The sequence below is a fragment of the Lactuca virosa genome, chromosome 6, assembly GCF_052849685.1.
Source record: "Lactuca virosa cultivar CGN04683 chromosome 6, Lactuca_virosa_CGN04683_v6, whole genome shotgun sequence".
Taxonomy (NCBI): Eukaryota; Viridiplantae; Streptophyta; class Magnoliopsida; order Asterales; family Asteraceae; genus Lactuca; species Lactuca virosa.
In genome coordinates, this window is record NC_136431.1 from 81,210,693 (window position 1) to 81,226,573 (window position 15,881).

Consider the following 15,881-nt stretch of genomic DNA (forward strand, 5'->3'; position numbering starts at 1 on the left):
CACCAAGCATACTGAACTACTGCATCGGACTGAAGTCCGGAACTACTGCTAACTTAAACGGGCCGGCATTGTGGCCGTAGACCCGTTCCTACTGAAAGGAAACTCACCTCACACTGCTGAAGTCCCGTAGACACAATCTCATACTGCTGAAGTCCCGCAGACTCAACCTTAGCTGCTGGATGACAGATTCCCGAACTGTCAACACCAAAATAACACCCAATTAATAATTGGGTTCCAACTCATAACCATAAGTCCATACTTGGGTAAAAGACTACTTTACCCCTGTCTTAGCTTGACTCAGTCCCAAGGCCCAATCCAAAGGCCCAAAGTCCAACTATGGCTCAAAGCCCAACCTTTGGCCCAATTTTCCAATTTGGGCCCAAACCTCTACATGGACTTCCCTTAAGGCCCAATTATTCAGTCCAGTCCAACATGTCTCATTCTAAGGGCCCAATATCATAAAACCATCTAGGCCCAACTATGGCCCATCTATGGCCCAATTTTGCAAATTGGGCCCAATCCTTCATATGGGCCTTACCCTAAAGCCCAACTAATTACTCTAGTGCATTTGATTATTCTTGGATGGCCCAACACAAAGCCTAAGTAAAACTAGGGTTTCACATAAAATGACGATTAGGGTTAAGTGTTTCTTACTTAACCCATTAAGGACTTAATCCATTAAGTCCTTTACTCTACTAGATAAGTGTTATGAAGTGATTGGGCTTAATACCCAATCCAATCTCAATGGCCCAAGAGTGGGTCCAATAAGTCTAAGGCCCAAATGCACATAATTAAGGTTTTCCAAACCCTAATTAGGGTTTTCACTCAACCATGGCCCAATAGGCCCAAAAATGAATCTTTAAGCCCATTAGGGTTTGCTAGAAGGGCACCACCCACTACCACCTCGGGTAGTGGTGGTCAATGGCGGCACACGGTGGTGGTTTGGTTCATTTTCATTATTCCAAATTCAAATTACATTTTTACAAGGCTAAATCTCAATTAACCACACACACACACACACTAAACTAATCACGCACACACACACACACACAGCCACCCAAGTGGTGGCCGACGGTGGCAGAAGCGGTGGCAGCCACCACCTTGAGGTGGTGGCGGTGGGTTTTCCGTCCAAAATCGCTCAAATAATTCTCACAACACAACAACCACAAGAAAACTCGACTACACACCCATATAGTCACCGCCAAGACGGCAGGCGTCGCCGGAAGAACGCAAACGTCAACCCAAAGGCTGCCGACGGCAGCGAAGGTGGAAGCAAGGCACACGCGCGCAACTCCGCCGGGGAAAAACAACAGCAGCGGTGTCGCGATTCTCCTCTCAGCCTCTTCTGTCCCGACATCCATCAACCGGCTCGTCGGTCCCTCAATCAGCTGCACCTCCGGCAACGACGTGTGGTATTGCGATGGCGAAGAAGCGGCAGCAGCAGGCTCGGCAACGCAGTGGCACGGCGGTAACAGTGGCTGAAGGAGAAATAGAAAGAAAAAGGGGAAGGAGGAACGTCTGAGATTGGCAGCAACACTGCACAGACGTCGGTCTTCAGCATGTCTCGGTTTGGTGGCAATCATCGAGGTGACATCGCTGGTGGCTCACGACCTCGACGACGGATGTGTGGCGGCGTCGGCTGGAGGGGTCATAAGGGTGGCAGCTGGTGAAGAGCTAGGGTTAGGGTTTGGGCAATGCATCAACTATATACCCGTTGCCATAACAATCATCATCCCATATTGGCAGGAATGGTCCCTCCCCATAAAATCTTTTCAAACCAAGGCCCCTAATTTACCTTTTCTACCCCAGCTTCAGAAATTCCCTTCAAATTTGATACCTGATTTACCAAACAGCCCCTAAGCCTCCAAAATCTCTTCAATGAAGTCCCAATAATTACCATTTAGTCCCTGCCTTCCATAATACTTACAAATTAAATCCGGATTTTACACTTTTAACCTCCAACTTCTAAATTCTTCACAAATTAGTCTGGGACTTACATTTATTAATTTATTTAAATAAACGGGGCGTTACATTCGGGCTTACAGTTTCAGTGTATTGTTTCAGGTACTTCAGGAGATCGTGGCAAGGCGAAGGCGTGATCGTACCGCTCCTCAGTTTTATGTTGATGTTCTGGGATACTCTGATAATAAATGAATTGAAAACCTTTTTGTAATAACCTAATGAATATGGGTTGTTTTTGAAAAGTTTAAATTGGTTGTAAATTTTTGGATGTCACACAATCTAGACTGCCAAGCATACCCGGAAATCCATGCTTCTCTTCATGAGCCGAATATAATCTCTCAATATCACATGGAGATGGTTTACGCAAATATTCTTGATGAAAAACCTCATACACACATGTGCAAAACCAATATGCATAGTCAATTGCGGTCCTCTCGGATACTTTGAAGTATTCGTCAGATGCATCAAATGTTATACCGTATCCCAAATACCTAAGCGCAAGCGCACACTTTTGTATACTACTAAAAATCATTTTTCCTCTAGCGTCGGGTTTTTGTTTGAAAAATCATAACAGGGCTTCTAAAGCATTACTAATACGTAAAAATATAGTCTTAATTAGATGGAAATGACGTTCGAATGCGTCATCATTGTAAAGACAATTATCGATGAAGTAATCACGTACCAATAAGTTGTGTGCAGCTTGGCGATCACGATTGAAGACCACCTTGTACGAGCAACATTCGAACTTTCTTCATCGTGAATGTTTTGCACAACTTTGAAGAAGGTCGAGATGAATTCCCCATCATCATCCGAGTCAAAAAAAATTTAACAATTTCAAATCCTCCATGTGTTTTTTGGTTTATAGAATGAGAGTAAAATGTGATGAAATATGAGGGTTTTATTAGATTTATATAGGTATTGAGTTTTTGAAAAAACAAATTAAAAACTTAAAAAATGACTGTTGAGCGGTCAAAAGAAGGAAAATGTTTTGATTGGCCGTTTGAGTTCGTCGTCTAGAACACGGAAGATCACGACCACGACCGGTCGGGATAGTGTGCACGATCGTGGTCGTGGTCCACCTCAACCACAGAACCCTCCGTGCAATGTATATCACATGGTTTAATAGAATAAGCATTGGTAAATAAACTCTCAATGATGTGACATTTGTATGTATGTAGGACCCACACCCATACCTACACTTGTGGGTCCCACATACACAAGGCCTGCCTAATGTATTGAAAATATAAGCTAGGGCTTAGGGCCCCATTTTTTACGGGGCCCCACTTAACCAAAATCCTTTAATGTCGATTCCATGTTTCTTTTCTCGGCTTCTGCAATCGTTGATACGCATAGGACGCCTCAAATCAAAAGCGACGATCACACTTCTTCCTTCCTTCTCCATTCTTACGAACTGAATCTCTGATTGACTGATTCCCCTTTCTCGATTCTAGTAGGCTTCTTCAATCTCGATTCTTGAATTGTTAAACACTGAAAGAAAGGTTGAACCGCTGAAATAGTTTCTTTTCTTCTTCCTCCTCTATTCTTGGCTACTATTTAGACCGATAAATTTCTCTGTTGATTAAGGTATGTGCTGTGTTTTTTCACTTGATTTTTCCATTATCTGATTATCTATTAGGGTTAATAGTCGGTTTTTTATTATCTGTTTTCACTTGATACCCTCCTATTCTTTATTTCTTTGTTGCTGTTTGATTTTTGATTTTTTGAGTTAATATTTCCATTCATTTTTTGTGATGCTGGTATACTGAATCTTAATATGTTTAGTACTTGTCAAGGTATTACAAGATTTATATGATTTGGTAAACTAAACCGGTAAACCTTAATTTGTTTACATCTTGTGAATTGTGTTTTTGTGAATTTATGTTTATCAAATTTGTCAATGTATTCTATTTGATTCATGAATTGACTATAACTATTGTTTTATATAAAATATTTCTTTTTCTTAGCATATTAAATAGAAATACTTGGGTATGCAAGTCAAATAGGGAAATGTTTCTCGTGTTATGAGCAGTCTAAGGAATGTTGGTTATTATCTATTGATCAATTTCTATGTATATGGCTTCTGGCTTGTTCATTGATTTTTGTGTTGAGTTGTGTATTTTTGAGTTAAAATAATCCTGCAAGTTTGAGTTCTCCTTTTAATTAAAACGGTGCAAGTTTAAACAGAAAAAAAAAAAGACAATCTTCATTTTTATATTTGTTTTTATTACACAATATAGAATCAGGGTTGGAACGAAAGAGCCCCAAGTTTTTAGTTCGCTTAGAGCCCTAAATCTGGTTGAGCCGCCCCTGCACATACACACATATGTTCGGGGTTCAAATATGATATCAAATAGAATATATTCATAATTTTCAATTAATAATAGTAATAGGTAACCAAAAAATAGTACAATTAGTACTTTGCTATTACAAAATAAAGAAATTTAAAAAACTTACTATTTTAAATAATAAAAAAACAAATACATTATCCATATTCATTTTAAGCCAATTTACCCTCAATATTTCACAAATGAGGTAGTTACTTGGTGAATTTATCACCACGATACCGTTTATTGGGTATAAAACTTTGTTAATCAAACGATGTGACTGAGAAAATATAAACAATTATAAAATGATTTTTGTGTACATAAAACTAAAAATATTACATAAGTTTCTCTATTATTTTGCCTACAGAAATTTAAACGCAATAATGTATATGAAAAGTAGGTGATAACCGATAAAGCGGAGAATTCCGGAAAAAAAAAAAACATTCAGACATGGAGCGTCAGTCTGAACATGGCGATGAGCACCACCGCCTTCATTCTTCTCCGATCAACACCATCCTCCTTTCCTTCCGCCGGAGCTTACTACAAGACGAAGAAACCTCCAGAGCTATCGGATCACCGACGCCATCCTTCACCACCAGCTCACCTTTCGACTCTTCACTAGCACTCACAATCCTCGTCCTCCTCACTGTTCTCTTCTTCATGGCCTTCTTCTCTCTCTACATCCGCCGTTTCACCAGCTCCGAAGACTCTCTCTCCGGCCACCAACGTCGATCCGCGCCGCATTCCCGAAGAGAAAAACACGGCGGAGTTGACGCCACCACCGTCCGGTCTCTCCCGGTGGTTCCGTACGGTGGCGATTCGAAGATTTGGGGCGAATGCTCAATCTGTTTGAGTGAGTTTGAGGAGAGGGAAACAGTGAAAGTGATTCCGTATTGTCGTCATGGATTTCATCCTGTGTGCATCGACAGGTGGCTTTCATCGCACGTCTCATGTCCCTTATGCCGGTCGACTGAGCTATTTCCGGCCGTCGATGAGGTGTGAGTAGGTGTGGTGGTGGGTCAAGATAAAGATCCGACGGTGGTGACTGGTGACACGAACCCGACGTGAGTGAATGCATGAGGCCCCGCGTGTTATGATTGTTGGAGAAAGACAAGATTTGCCGGGAACGTTTTCTGCAGGTAGGCACGTGGGAGATGGCACGTGTGACGTCATGTACAAAACGGCGAAACGTACCAATTGTCTTTTTCTGTTTTCTGTCTTGATTTATTAATTTATTTTTAATTTTAATTTTAATTTTTATTTTGATTTTATCGTCTAGGAATATTTCGTGTTGCAAATAAATTATTATATATATATATATATATTAAAGTTGTGGAATAAAGGAATAGTAAAGTTGGGATATTTTGTCCAGATTTGATCCCTTGATTTACATATCCGGTTCCTGTACTTCTTTAATTAATTTATTCATGTCCTTTTGTTTGTGTTCCATTCAACTTCCTATTTTTTTGGCAGAATTGGTCTCTGTATTATTGTTGGAAGTTAGGAATATTAAATTTGGATGTTTTTTGGCAACTTTGGTCATTATTCTTTACCCATTTTCACACTTTTGGTCCTTGCAATCAATATTTTTACACTTTTTTGGAACTTTTTAATATTTAAAGTTTGGCCACAAAACTTTAACGGTTTGACAACTTTGATCCCTTTTCTAAAAAGTTGCTAATTCCTACCCCTTTAATTCTTTAGCCATTTTTACACTTCTGGTCCTTGCAGTTAAAACTTTTACATTTTTTGTCCGGGGCAAAGCCCGGACTTTTCATCCTTGCACTTTCTATGTTTGTCATATTTATCAATTCGGAAACAACATTGAAAGCTTCTGGCATCCGCGTAGCGGGGGTAACCTTTCTAGTTTAAATAAAAAATTGATATTTGATGTAAACATGATCGTAAGGAATGGAAATTATCGGAACATTCATTTGGTGTGATAAGTGATAACAAATACGTAAGCTAAGCGGGACCCACAGCCCTCAACTAATGTAAATCGATATAATTTTGTTAGATTAAACATTAAAGTTTATGGTTCTATTTTTTTCACATTTCTTTCGATAAATAATAAAAAAAGCATATTCTTATAAATATTTTTTATATTAGTTTATATATGTCAATTAACTTATATGCTTTTTTTTATTAAATATTATTTTCAATCAGCTATTTTTGTAATTCATAAACTAACAGCTCCACACATAATCTATAATCATATAGTAGAATTTTTCCAACACCACAATATGTTTTTTTTTCAGTAATATATCGTCTCATAAAATAAAGAATCTCAGATTTAAGGTTTTATTGTTTTTTTATGGGCCTAAATCAATTTTGTTTTATATATATTTTAATGTAAGCTTTAAAAAATTGATTTTGTTTGCTGGATAGAATCGAATTGTTCAACCAGATCATCGTATTGGGTTTTTTAAATTAATTAATCTTAAAAAGTTAGATTCAATATGTATTCATCAAGTTGAAGTGTGGCCTTTGAATTGGGAATATGTTTAACCACCACACCAAGACATTTATGGTCTCTTCATTGCTAGAATATTCTTGATTTGCATTTGAAGTTGAGACCCAATTAACACAATTCGTACTTATTTTATTTTACATGGCAGCAAGAATATTAACTAAATCATAAATTTGTAAATTACACCAAGCAATGTCAAAAGATACATTTGGTCCTTATTTTTAAAAATTAATTCGGACCGTTCGTTATTTGATGAAAAGTTACATGTTTCATCAATCATTAATTTCAATTTGCAGTTTCATCCTTTGCGAGAAATAAAATGATTATTATGTCATTTTTGTATTTTTTTTCCAATTAATTTAATATTATTATTGCTAATATGAGACTAGCCCACTTGGTAGAGCTTTTGTCTCTTTGATCAGAGGTCTCGAGTTCTAATCCGGACATTGACGATTTCGTGATACTAACCTATAACGACCCAAAAATTAGGGGTAAAAATTTCGTTTTATAATAGTAAAAACACAGTTATCTTTTAAATCTGAGCATTCCAAAAACATTGCTTAATTAAAACAGTTATCAGAGTTACATCCCAAAATCACAAAATGTGGAAATCACGGGTGTGTGCGCTGCGATCAAGTCGAGCTCTTCCTTTCCAAATCGATGATACCTGAAACCATAAACAAAACTGTAAACACGAAGCTTAGTGAGTTCCTCAGAGCATACCCCACATAATCTGCATAATCCACATAACCACATAAACCATATCAATCACATAGGCCATATCAATCACATAAGTCATATCAATCACATAAGCCTTGCGTATGAACATATAAGGATGCCATGGAAACCCTCCAAGGTCTAACTGTAACATCCTAATTTTCAAGACCAAAAATTTTGTTTTTAATTAAGTGTCTTATAAAACTATTTACTGAAAAACATCATCGATTCATATCATTTCATAAAACATAGTCACGTGCCTCAAACTATATCATCAAAATAGTAATAATGTCAGAGTACAATCCCATGGATCTCAAAATGCGGAAAATCATATGTGTGCGATGCGCTGCTACCGTGTCGGCTCCTTCCCCTTCGCTGAAGAGGCACCTGAAATAAAACTGAAAATTGTAAGCACGAAGCTTAGTGAGTTTCCCCATCATACCACATACCATAAACATACATTGCCTATCCCTCGGTATCTTCCAACTGGTATCTGACTGGCATAATTGGAAGTTGGACTTCCCTTCGGTATATTTCAACCGGTAACCGGGAGCTGACCTCCCCTTCTGTGTCTTTCAACCGGTATCCGGTAGCTGACCTCCCCTTCGGTATCTTTCAACCGGTAACCGGGAGCTGACCTCCCATTCGATATCTTTCAACCGGTAATCGGGGACTATTTCACCCCTACCACTACCATATAATAACATATCATGAACATACTGCTAGGCATGCATGGGTGCTGCCTAACCCTTCGGTATCTTCCAACCGGTATCTGGGCGCTATTCCCCCCTCCTACTACTAACATATATAACAGAGCATCCTAGCACATAAAGCACATCAGATAGTGGCAACTCAGACAATTATCACAAAGACGATCCTCTAATCAAACAACCCCTACTAGTGGGTCGGCATTGTGGCTGTAGACCCACTTCTACTGGAAGGTAACTCACCTCAATGACGCGAAGTGTCCGAACTGTCCTCGATGTTGGGATCAACTCCTCTCAAACTCCTACACATAACAACCTTCCATAATTATCATTTCATACTCTTAACCCTTTCAACGGTCAACTCAAGTCAAGTCAAAGTCAAGATCAACACCCTGGTCAAAGTCAACATCTGGTTGACTCAACTCGCCGAGTTGGTCCACCAACTCGTCGAGTTCCATAATCCACTAACATCCTAGAACTTCGCTCCTACTCGTCGAGCCTTTCAAGAACTCGTCGAGTTCCCTTCATACAGAATCGGGACCTTTCGCCTATGACTTGTCGAGTTCATCCTTGAACTCGTCGAGTCCTTCTTTATGTAAGTTGGAATGTTAGTCCTTGACTCACCGAGTCTTTCCTTGACTCGTCGAGTTCTTATTCATATACCTTGGGACATTGCCTTGAACTCGCCGAGTTCATCCTTGAACTCGTCGAGTTCTTCGATCTTCAAGTCCATATTCTAGTCCATCTTGTTGAGTCCTCTTCTATACTCAACCAAATCGATCAGAAATAGAAAAGGTTGGGGAACCATAACTCGACTCGCCGAGTCCCCCAAAGTCCAAGTCTACCAAGTCGAATTCAATCGGGCTTAATGCATCCACAACATAGATCTGACCTCCTAGGGTCCATATTACACGTAAAGTTACAAACTTTACGTATATGCAAGGTATCATGAGCCAAAACACCATTTCCAAGTCTAAAATGAAGTCTAGGCTAAAGGGAAGGGCTAAAGCATGATAATTTCATAAATTTATGTCTATAGGGGATGAAAGGGATCTGGATCTGAAGTTAAGACTTCAGATCACACTTCATACTCAAAAAGCTTCACAAATTTGCTTAAAGATGGCCCTAAACTCAAATATGGAGAGATCTAGCAATAAGAAAGTCAAGGAAGCAACTTTATACCTTTAAGGGGCTGGAAATGTAGCTTGAACCTTGGATCTACTGCTTCCTTGAACCTTCTAGCTCCTTCTTCTTCTTCTTCCTCTAGATTTGAAATCACACAAACACTCTCACAAATAGCTCACACACTCAACAAAGCTCAAGGGGCACAAGTTAGGGAGTTCCGGACTAAGGGAGACGATGGGGTTGCATGGGAGGCGAGTTAGTGCGTTTAAATAGGGTGCAAACCCTAAAATTCAAGGTTTCACCCAGACAGGTCAACTCGTCGAGTCGGGGCTTCCGACTCGACGAGTAGGCTCTTCCATCCGCGTCCAAAATCCATCCCTCCTCGCCGAGTTGAGCCTCCAACTCTACGAGTCCTAGTATAAAATGAAAATATTCTTTATTTAAGATACGTACCAGGAACCAGACGTTACAAATTCCCCCCACTTATTTTAGAATTCGTCCTCAAAGTCTGCTGTTGCATCTGGAAAAATCTCGGGGTAGTGTTCCCTCATCTCGTCCTCCGGCTCCTAAGTCCATTATGAGCCCTTGCGGTGTTGCCATTGCACCTTCACCAGCTCGACCCTCTTGTTCCTCGGATCCTTTGACTTCCTGTCGAGGATAGCTACTGGTCGCTCAATGTAGTTCAGCCTGTCATCCACCTGAATATAATTCTAGAGGCACCACTGCAGAGTCGTCTACCAGGCACTTACGCAACTGGGAGACGTGAAAAGTATTGTGGATCTGGCTGAGCTCGGCTGGCAGATCCAGCCTATATGCCAGCTTGCCCACCCGGGATGCAAGCCTGAAAGGACCGATGTACCTGGGGCCTAACTTGCCCCGCTTCCTGAACCGGATTACACCTTTCCAAGGTCACACCTTAAGGAGAACCATATCCCTGACCTGGAATTCCAGGTCTGAATGGCGCTTGTCGGCATAACTTTTCTACCGACTCTGAGCAGTTTGAAGCCTACTCCAGACCTACTGGATCCTATATGTCCTCTTGAGTACCACTTCGATACTCCCCATGACCCTCTGCCCAATCTCACCCCAGCAAATCAGGGTCCTGCACTTCCTCCCGTACAACATCTCGAAGGGAGGACGGTCGATGCTCGCGTGCTAGCTATTATTGTAGGAAAACTCTGCCAAGGGAAGGTAGGTATCCCAGCTACCACCAAAGTCTATAACACATGCCCGCAGCATATCCTCTAAAGTATGGATGGTCCGCTCGCTCTGACCATTCGTATGCGGGTGAAAAGAGGTGCTAAAGTGCAGAAAAGTACCCAACTCGTCGTGAAACTTCTTCCAGAATCTGGAAGTGAACCGCACGTCTCTGTCAAAAATCACGGAGACTGGCACTCCATGTCGAGCTACAACCTCTCGGATGTAGATATCGGCCAACTTCTCGGCCGAGATACTCTCCTGGATCGGGATGAAATGAGCACTCTTGGTCAATCGATCCACAATGACCCAAATCGAATCCACTCCATTTGCGGTCCTGCGAAGCTTTCTGATGAAATCCATAGTAATATCTTCCCATTTCCACATAGGGATATCTAACGGTTGTGTCTTGTCGTGAGGCCTCTGGTTCTCTGCCTTGACCTTCCTGCAGGTCAGACATCTCTCGATGTACCAGGCTACATCGTGCTTCATGCAGGGCCACCAGTAATCAGGACGAAGATCTCTGTACTGATGGGTTTTCAGCATTCTAACACTCCTATGGTGTACATGCAACCCTAGAAACCTTGGATCTATGTTTGACTAAGATACATGCAAATAATTATTTTTCCAAGGTTCTTATCCTAACTAGCATGGCATGGGGTACTTGAATCAAATAAAACTAGTAGAATTACTTACCTTGTAGTAGTAGTTGATTGCTTGGAGTTTGAGAGCCTAGCACCAATAATGTGGATGCCTCAAATGGAAGTCACAAATCACCACAAACTTGGAAACTTGAGAGAATAGTCACAAACTTCTTGAAATCGGCCCTCTTAGTTTACACACATCAACTAGTGCAATTTCAAGAACCAAAGCCTCCTTTATATAGTATGGTGGATTAGGGTTACATCCATGTAAACCCTAATACCCATGTCTTTTCATTTCCATGAGATCCATGGCTTAAAGCTCCATGGAGTATCCATGGACTTTCCATGCAAGCCTAGCCCATTCCAAATAAGCATTAGCCCACACTATATAAATACAAGAGCCCATATTTAATTAGTCATACTTTTGATCTCTAAATTAATTCTAAATTAATTATAGATCAACACTAATTAAATAATATGATTTTATATTAATATATTAGAACTTATAATATATTAATAAATCATAACTTATACTATTCTCAAAAGATTATCCGTAAATTGTTCGGGTGAAGTGCAACCCAAATGGACCATGCCGGGTCGGGTCAAGTACATACCAAATATAGTTATGGACTTAGACACTATCTCCAACAGTCTCCCACTTGGATAAGTCTAATAACTATAGTTGCAAGTATGACTTCAGGAACCGATCAGCAATCGTAGCTCTTAAAACTCTGTTGAACTCTGAAGCGCCATTTTAGATAAGTGATCATATAATCCTCTATTCTAGATATCAGCCGGACAAATACATGGAACATGGTCTTGCTTATTGTCCAGCATTTGTTTCCCGATTTCCGATTTGTTTGACATAGAACTTAACTGAACACATCAATTTAGTTCTGACCGGGCCCGGTACATAGGTCAAAACAAAATCATCGAGGGGCCCAGATATCGCTTCTAATCCTAGAAGGAACAGATAAACTTCGACTCATATGTTTGCTCTACTACTTGTTGAACTACACACAAATGCACGGTTTATAACATCGAGTTACCAATGCGTTTTCGTGCAATCAATGCATAACCAACTCATAGGCAACAAATCATATCTCTAGGTTTGAAGACTTATATGATATTACCATCTCACGATCACTCGAGATAAATTCCATGAAGTGATACAAGTGAGCGTGGGTTGAATCCAATACTCAGAACTTATGAGCACTCATGAGTGTTGTAGCCCCGCTTTGTCTAACATCTTAGACCTCTACAAGCCAACCCATGACAGTCTTGATTCATATCTACTTCCAACATATGACCGACCGTGGAGAGTTTGAATAATATGATATAAACCATAACATAATTATTCTGGAAGTCAAAACATGCAAAAAGAAATAATAGTAAACGATTGACAAGAGATAGCAACACTTTACTCATAAATAACAGCTTTTATTTATCATCAAATGTCAATTACATTTTACAAATTTCAAGATTATCTAACTACTAAAACTAATATCATCCTTCAGCCCTATGCTCCGAGCATGCTGGAGATGCTTAGCCCGAGTCAGTCCCTTCGTGAGGGGATCTGCTGGGTTCTCATCCGATGATACCCTCTTTGCCACGAGGATTCCTTCTTCTATTTGATGTCTGATGAAGTGATATTTTCTGTCAATGTGTCTGGATCTCCCTGTTGGGTTTTGAGCATTCTAACACTTCCTAAGTGTACATGCAACCCTATTAAACCTTGGATCTATGTTTGTCTAAGATACATGCAAAATATTATTTTCCAAGGTTTATAACCTATCTAGCATGGCATGGGGTACTTTTAACCATAAAAGAACTAGATGAATTACATACCTTTTGTTGATTGTTGATTCCTTGGAGTTTGAGAGCCAAGCACCAATAATGTGAATGCCTCAAATGGAAATCACAAATCACCACAAACTTGGAAAATGTATGAGAGAGTATACTAACTCTTGATTTTGGCCACCACACTTACACACATATTAGTGTCTTTTTCATGCAACATAAGCTTGTTTATATAGTGTACATGGTTAGGGTGAAACCCTAATAACCCATGTCTTTTCCTCTTCCAAGGATCCATGGGTAAAAGCTCCATGGATCATCCATGGACTTCCATATAAGCATAGCCCATTCCCAAATGAGTGTTAGCCCACACCATATAAATATAATAGCCCATGATTTAATTAGTCTTCCTTTTAATCACTAAATTAATTCATAATTAATTCAAGATTAAAACTAATTAGGTAACATGACTTTATATTAATATATTATAACTTATAATATATTAATAAATCGTAAGTATACAACTCTCATAAAATTATCCATAACTAGTTTGGGTGAAATGCAACCCAAATGGACCATGCCGGGTCGGGTCAAGTATATACCAAATAAGTTATGGACTTAGACACCTTATCCAACAGACTCCCACTTGGATAAGTCTAATAACTGTATTTGCCTATATTACTTCAGGAACCAACCGGCAATCGTAGCTCTCGAAAACTCTTGTGAACTATGAAGCGCCATTTTAGATAAGTGATCATATAATCCTCTGTTCTCATGATATCAGCCGGACAAATACATGGAACAATGTCTTACTTATTGTCTAACAGTTGTTTCTCGATTTCCGATTTGTTTGACAAAGAACTTAACTGAACACATCAATTTAGTTCTGACCGGGCCCGGTACATGGGTCAACACAAAATCATCGAGGGGCCCAGATATCGCTTCTATTTCTAGAAGGAACAGATAAACTTCGACTCATATGCTTGTTCTACTACTTATTGAATTGCACACAAAGGCACGTTTTATAACATCAAGTTACTGATGCGTTTACGTGCAATCAATGCACAACCAACTCATAGGTAACAACTCATATCTCTAGGTTTGAAGACTTATATGATATTACCGTCTCACGATCACTCGAGATAAATTCCATGAAGTGATACAAGTGAGCGTGGGTTTATTCCAATACTCATAACTTATGAGTACTCATGAATGTTGTAGCAACCATTGCCATGGCTAAACACCTTTAGTCATCTACAATCCCAATTCATGACAGTCTTGATTCATACCTACTTCCGACATATGACCGACTGTGGAGAGTTTGAATAAATTAATTATTCTGGAAGTCAAAACATGCAAAACTGAAACAATAGTAAATAATTGACAATGATAGCAACACTTTACTCATAAATAAATCACAACTTTTATTCATCATCAAACGTCGATTACATTTTACAAGTTTCAGAAAAGGCTATCTAATCTGTAAAACTAATATCGTCCCTCAGCCCGATGCGCCTCGCATGCTGCAAATGCTTCACCCTCGTCAGTCCCTTCGTAAGGGGATCCGCAGGGTTCTCATCTGACGATACCCTCTTTGCCACGAGGAGTCCCTCTTCTATCTTGTGTCTTATGAAGTGATATTTTTTGTCAATGTGTCGGGATCTGCCATGATCTCTTGGTTCCTTGGCTAAGGCAACCGCACTATTGCTGTCACAGAAAATCTCCATAGGCTCCTTAATAGCTGGTATAACTCCAAGGTCTCCGATGAAGTTCCTCAGCCATATCGCCTCCTTTGCCGCTTCACTCGCTGCTATGTACTCTGATTCACAAGTCGAATCAGCTACAGTCTCCTGTTTGGAACTCTTCCAAGTGATTGCCCCTCCATTTAAGGTAAAGACCCAGCCCGACTGAGAGCGGAAGTTATCCCTATCAGTCTGAAAGCTAGCATCACTATACCCTACTACTCTCAAGTCATCACTCCCACCAAGGGTAAGGATCCAATCCTTAGTCCTCCGCAGGTACTTGAGAATATTCTTTACCGCAGTCCAATGAGCCTTGCCAGGGTTCCCCTGATATCTGCTGACCATGCTCAAAGCGAAGGCCACATCAGGACGAGTACAAGTCATAGCATACATGATCGAACCAACAGCGGAAGCATAAGGTAATCGACTCATCTCAGCTATCTCATCTTCTGTACTCGGGCTCTGAGCCTTGCTCAGTTTGGCATTGCTTTGGATCGGTAATTCTCCTTTCTTGGAATTCTGCATGTTGAACCTTTCCAACACCTTATCCAAGTAGATACTCTGACTAAGTCCAATTAGTCTTTTACTCCTTTCTCTTAATATCCTTATCCCTAGGATATAGGTAGCTTCTCCAAGGTCCTTCATAGCAAAGCACTTCCCAAGCCAGGACTTAACCTCCTGCAAGGTTGGGATGTCATTTCCTATGAGTAGTATGTCATCCACATACAGTACCAAAAAACTAACTATACTCCCACTAGCTCTGACATACACGCAGGACTCATCTTCACTTCTTGAGAAACCAAACTCTTTGACCTTCTCATCGAAACAAAGATTCCAACTTCGAGATGCTTGTTTCAATCCATAAATGGATTTCTCAAGCTTGCACACTCTATTGGGGTACTCTGCACTGACAAAACCTTCTGGCTGATTCATGTAAACATCCTCAGCCAACTTTCCGTTAAGGAAAGCGGTTTTGACATCCATTTGCCATATTTCATAATCATGAAATGCAGCAATGGCTAGCATAACCCTAATAGACTTAATCTTTGCTACTGGTGAAAAGGTTTCATCATAATCAATTCCCTGAGTCTGAGTAAACCCCTTCGCAACCAGTCGAGCCTTATAAGTGTGCACCTTCCCATCCATGTCGGTCTTCTTCTTGAAGATCCATTTGCACCCGACTGTCTTACGGCCTG

The 15,881-nt window shown here is 40.1% G+C and overlaps 1 protein-coding gene across 1 annotated transcript; it reads left to right on the plus strand.

Moving 5' to 3' along the window:
• The first annotated feature begins 4,736 nt into the window (after window positions 1-4,736).
• On the plus strand, window positions 4,737-5,288 carry LOC145121694 (RING-H2 finger protein ATL57-like). Its single transcript, XM_079057403.1, has one exon. The coding sequence runs from the start codon at window positions 4,737-4,739 to the stop codon at window positions 5,286-5,288; it is 552 nt and encodes a 183-aa protein (XP_078913529.1).
• Window positions 5,289-15,881: the final 10,593 nt, after the last annotated feature.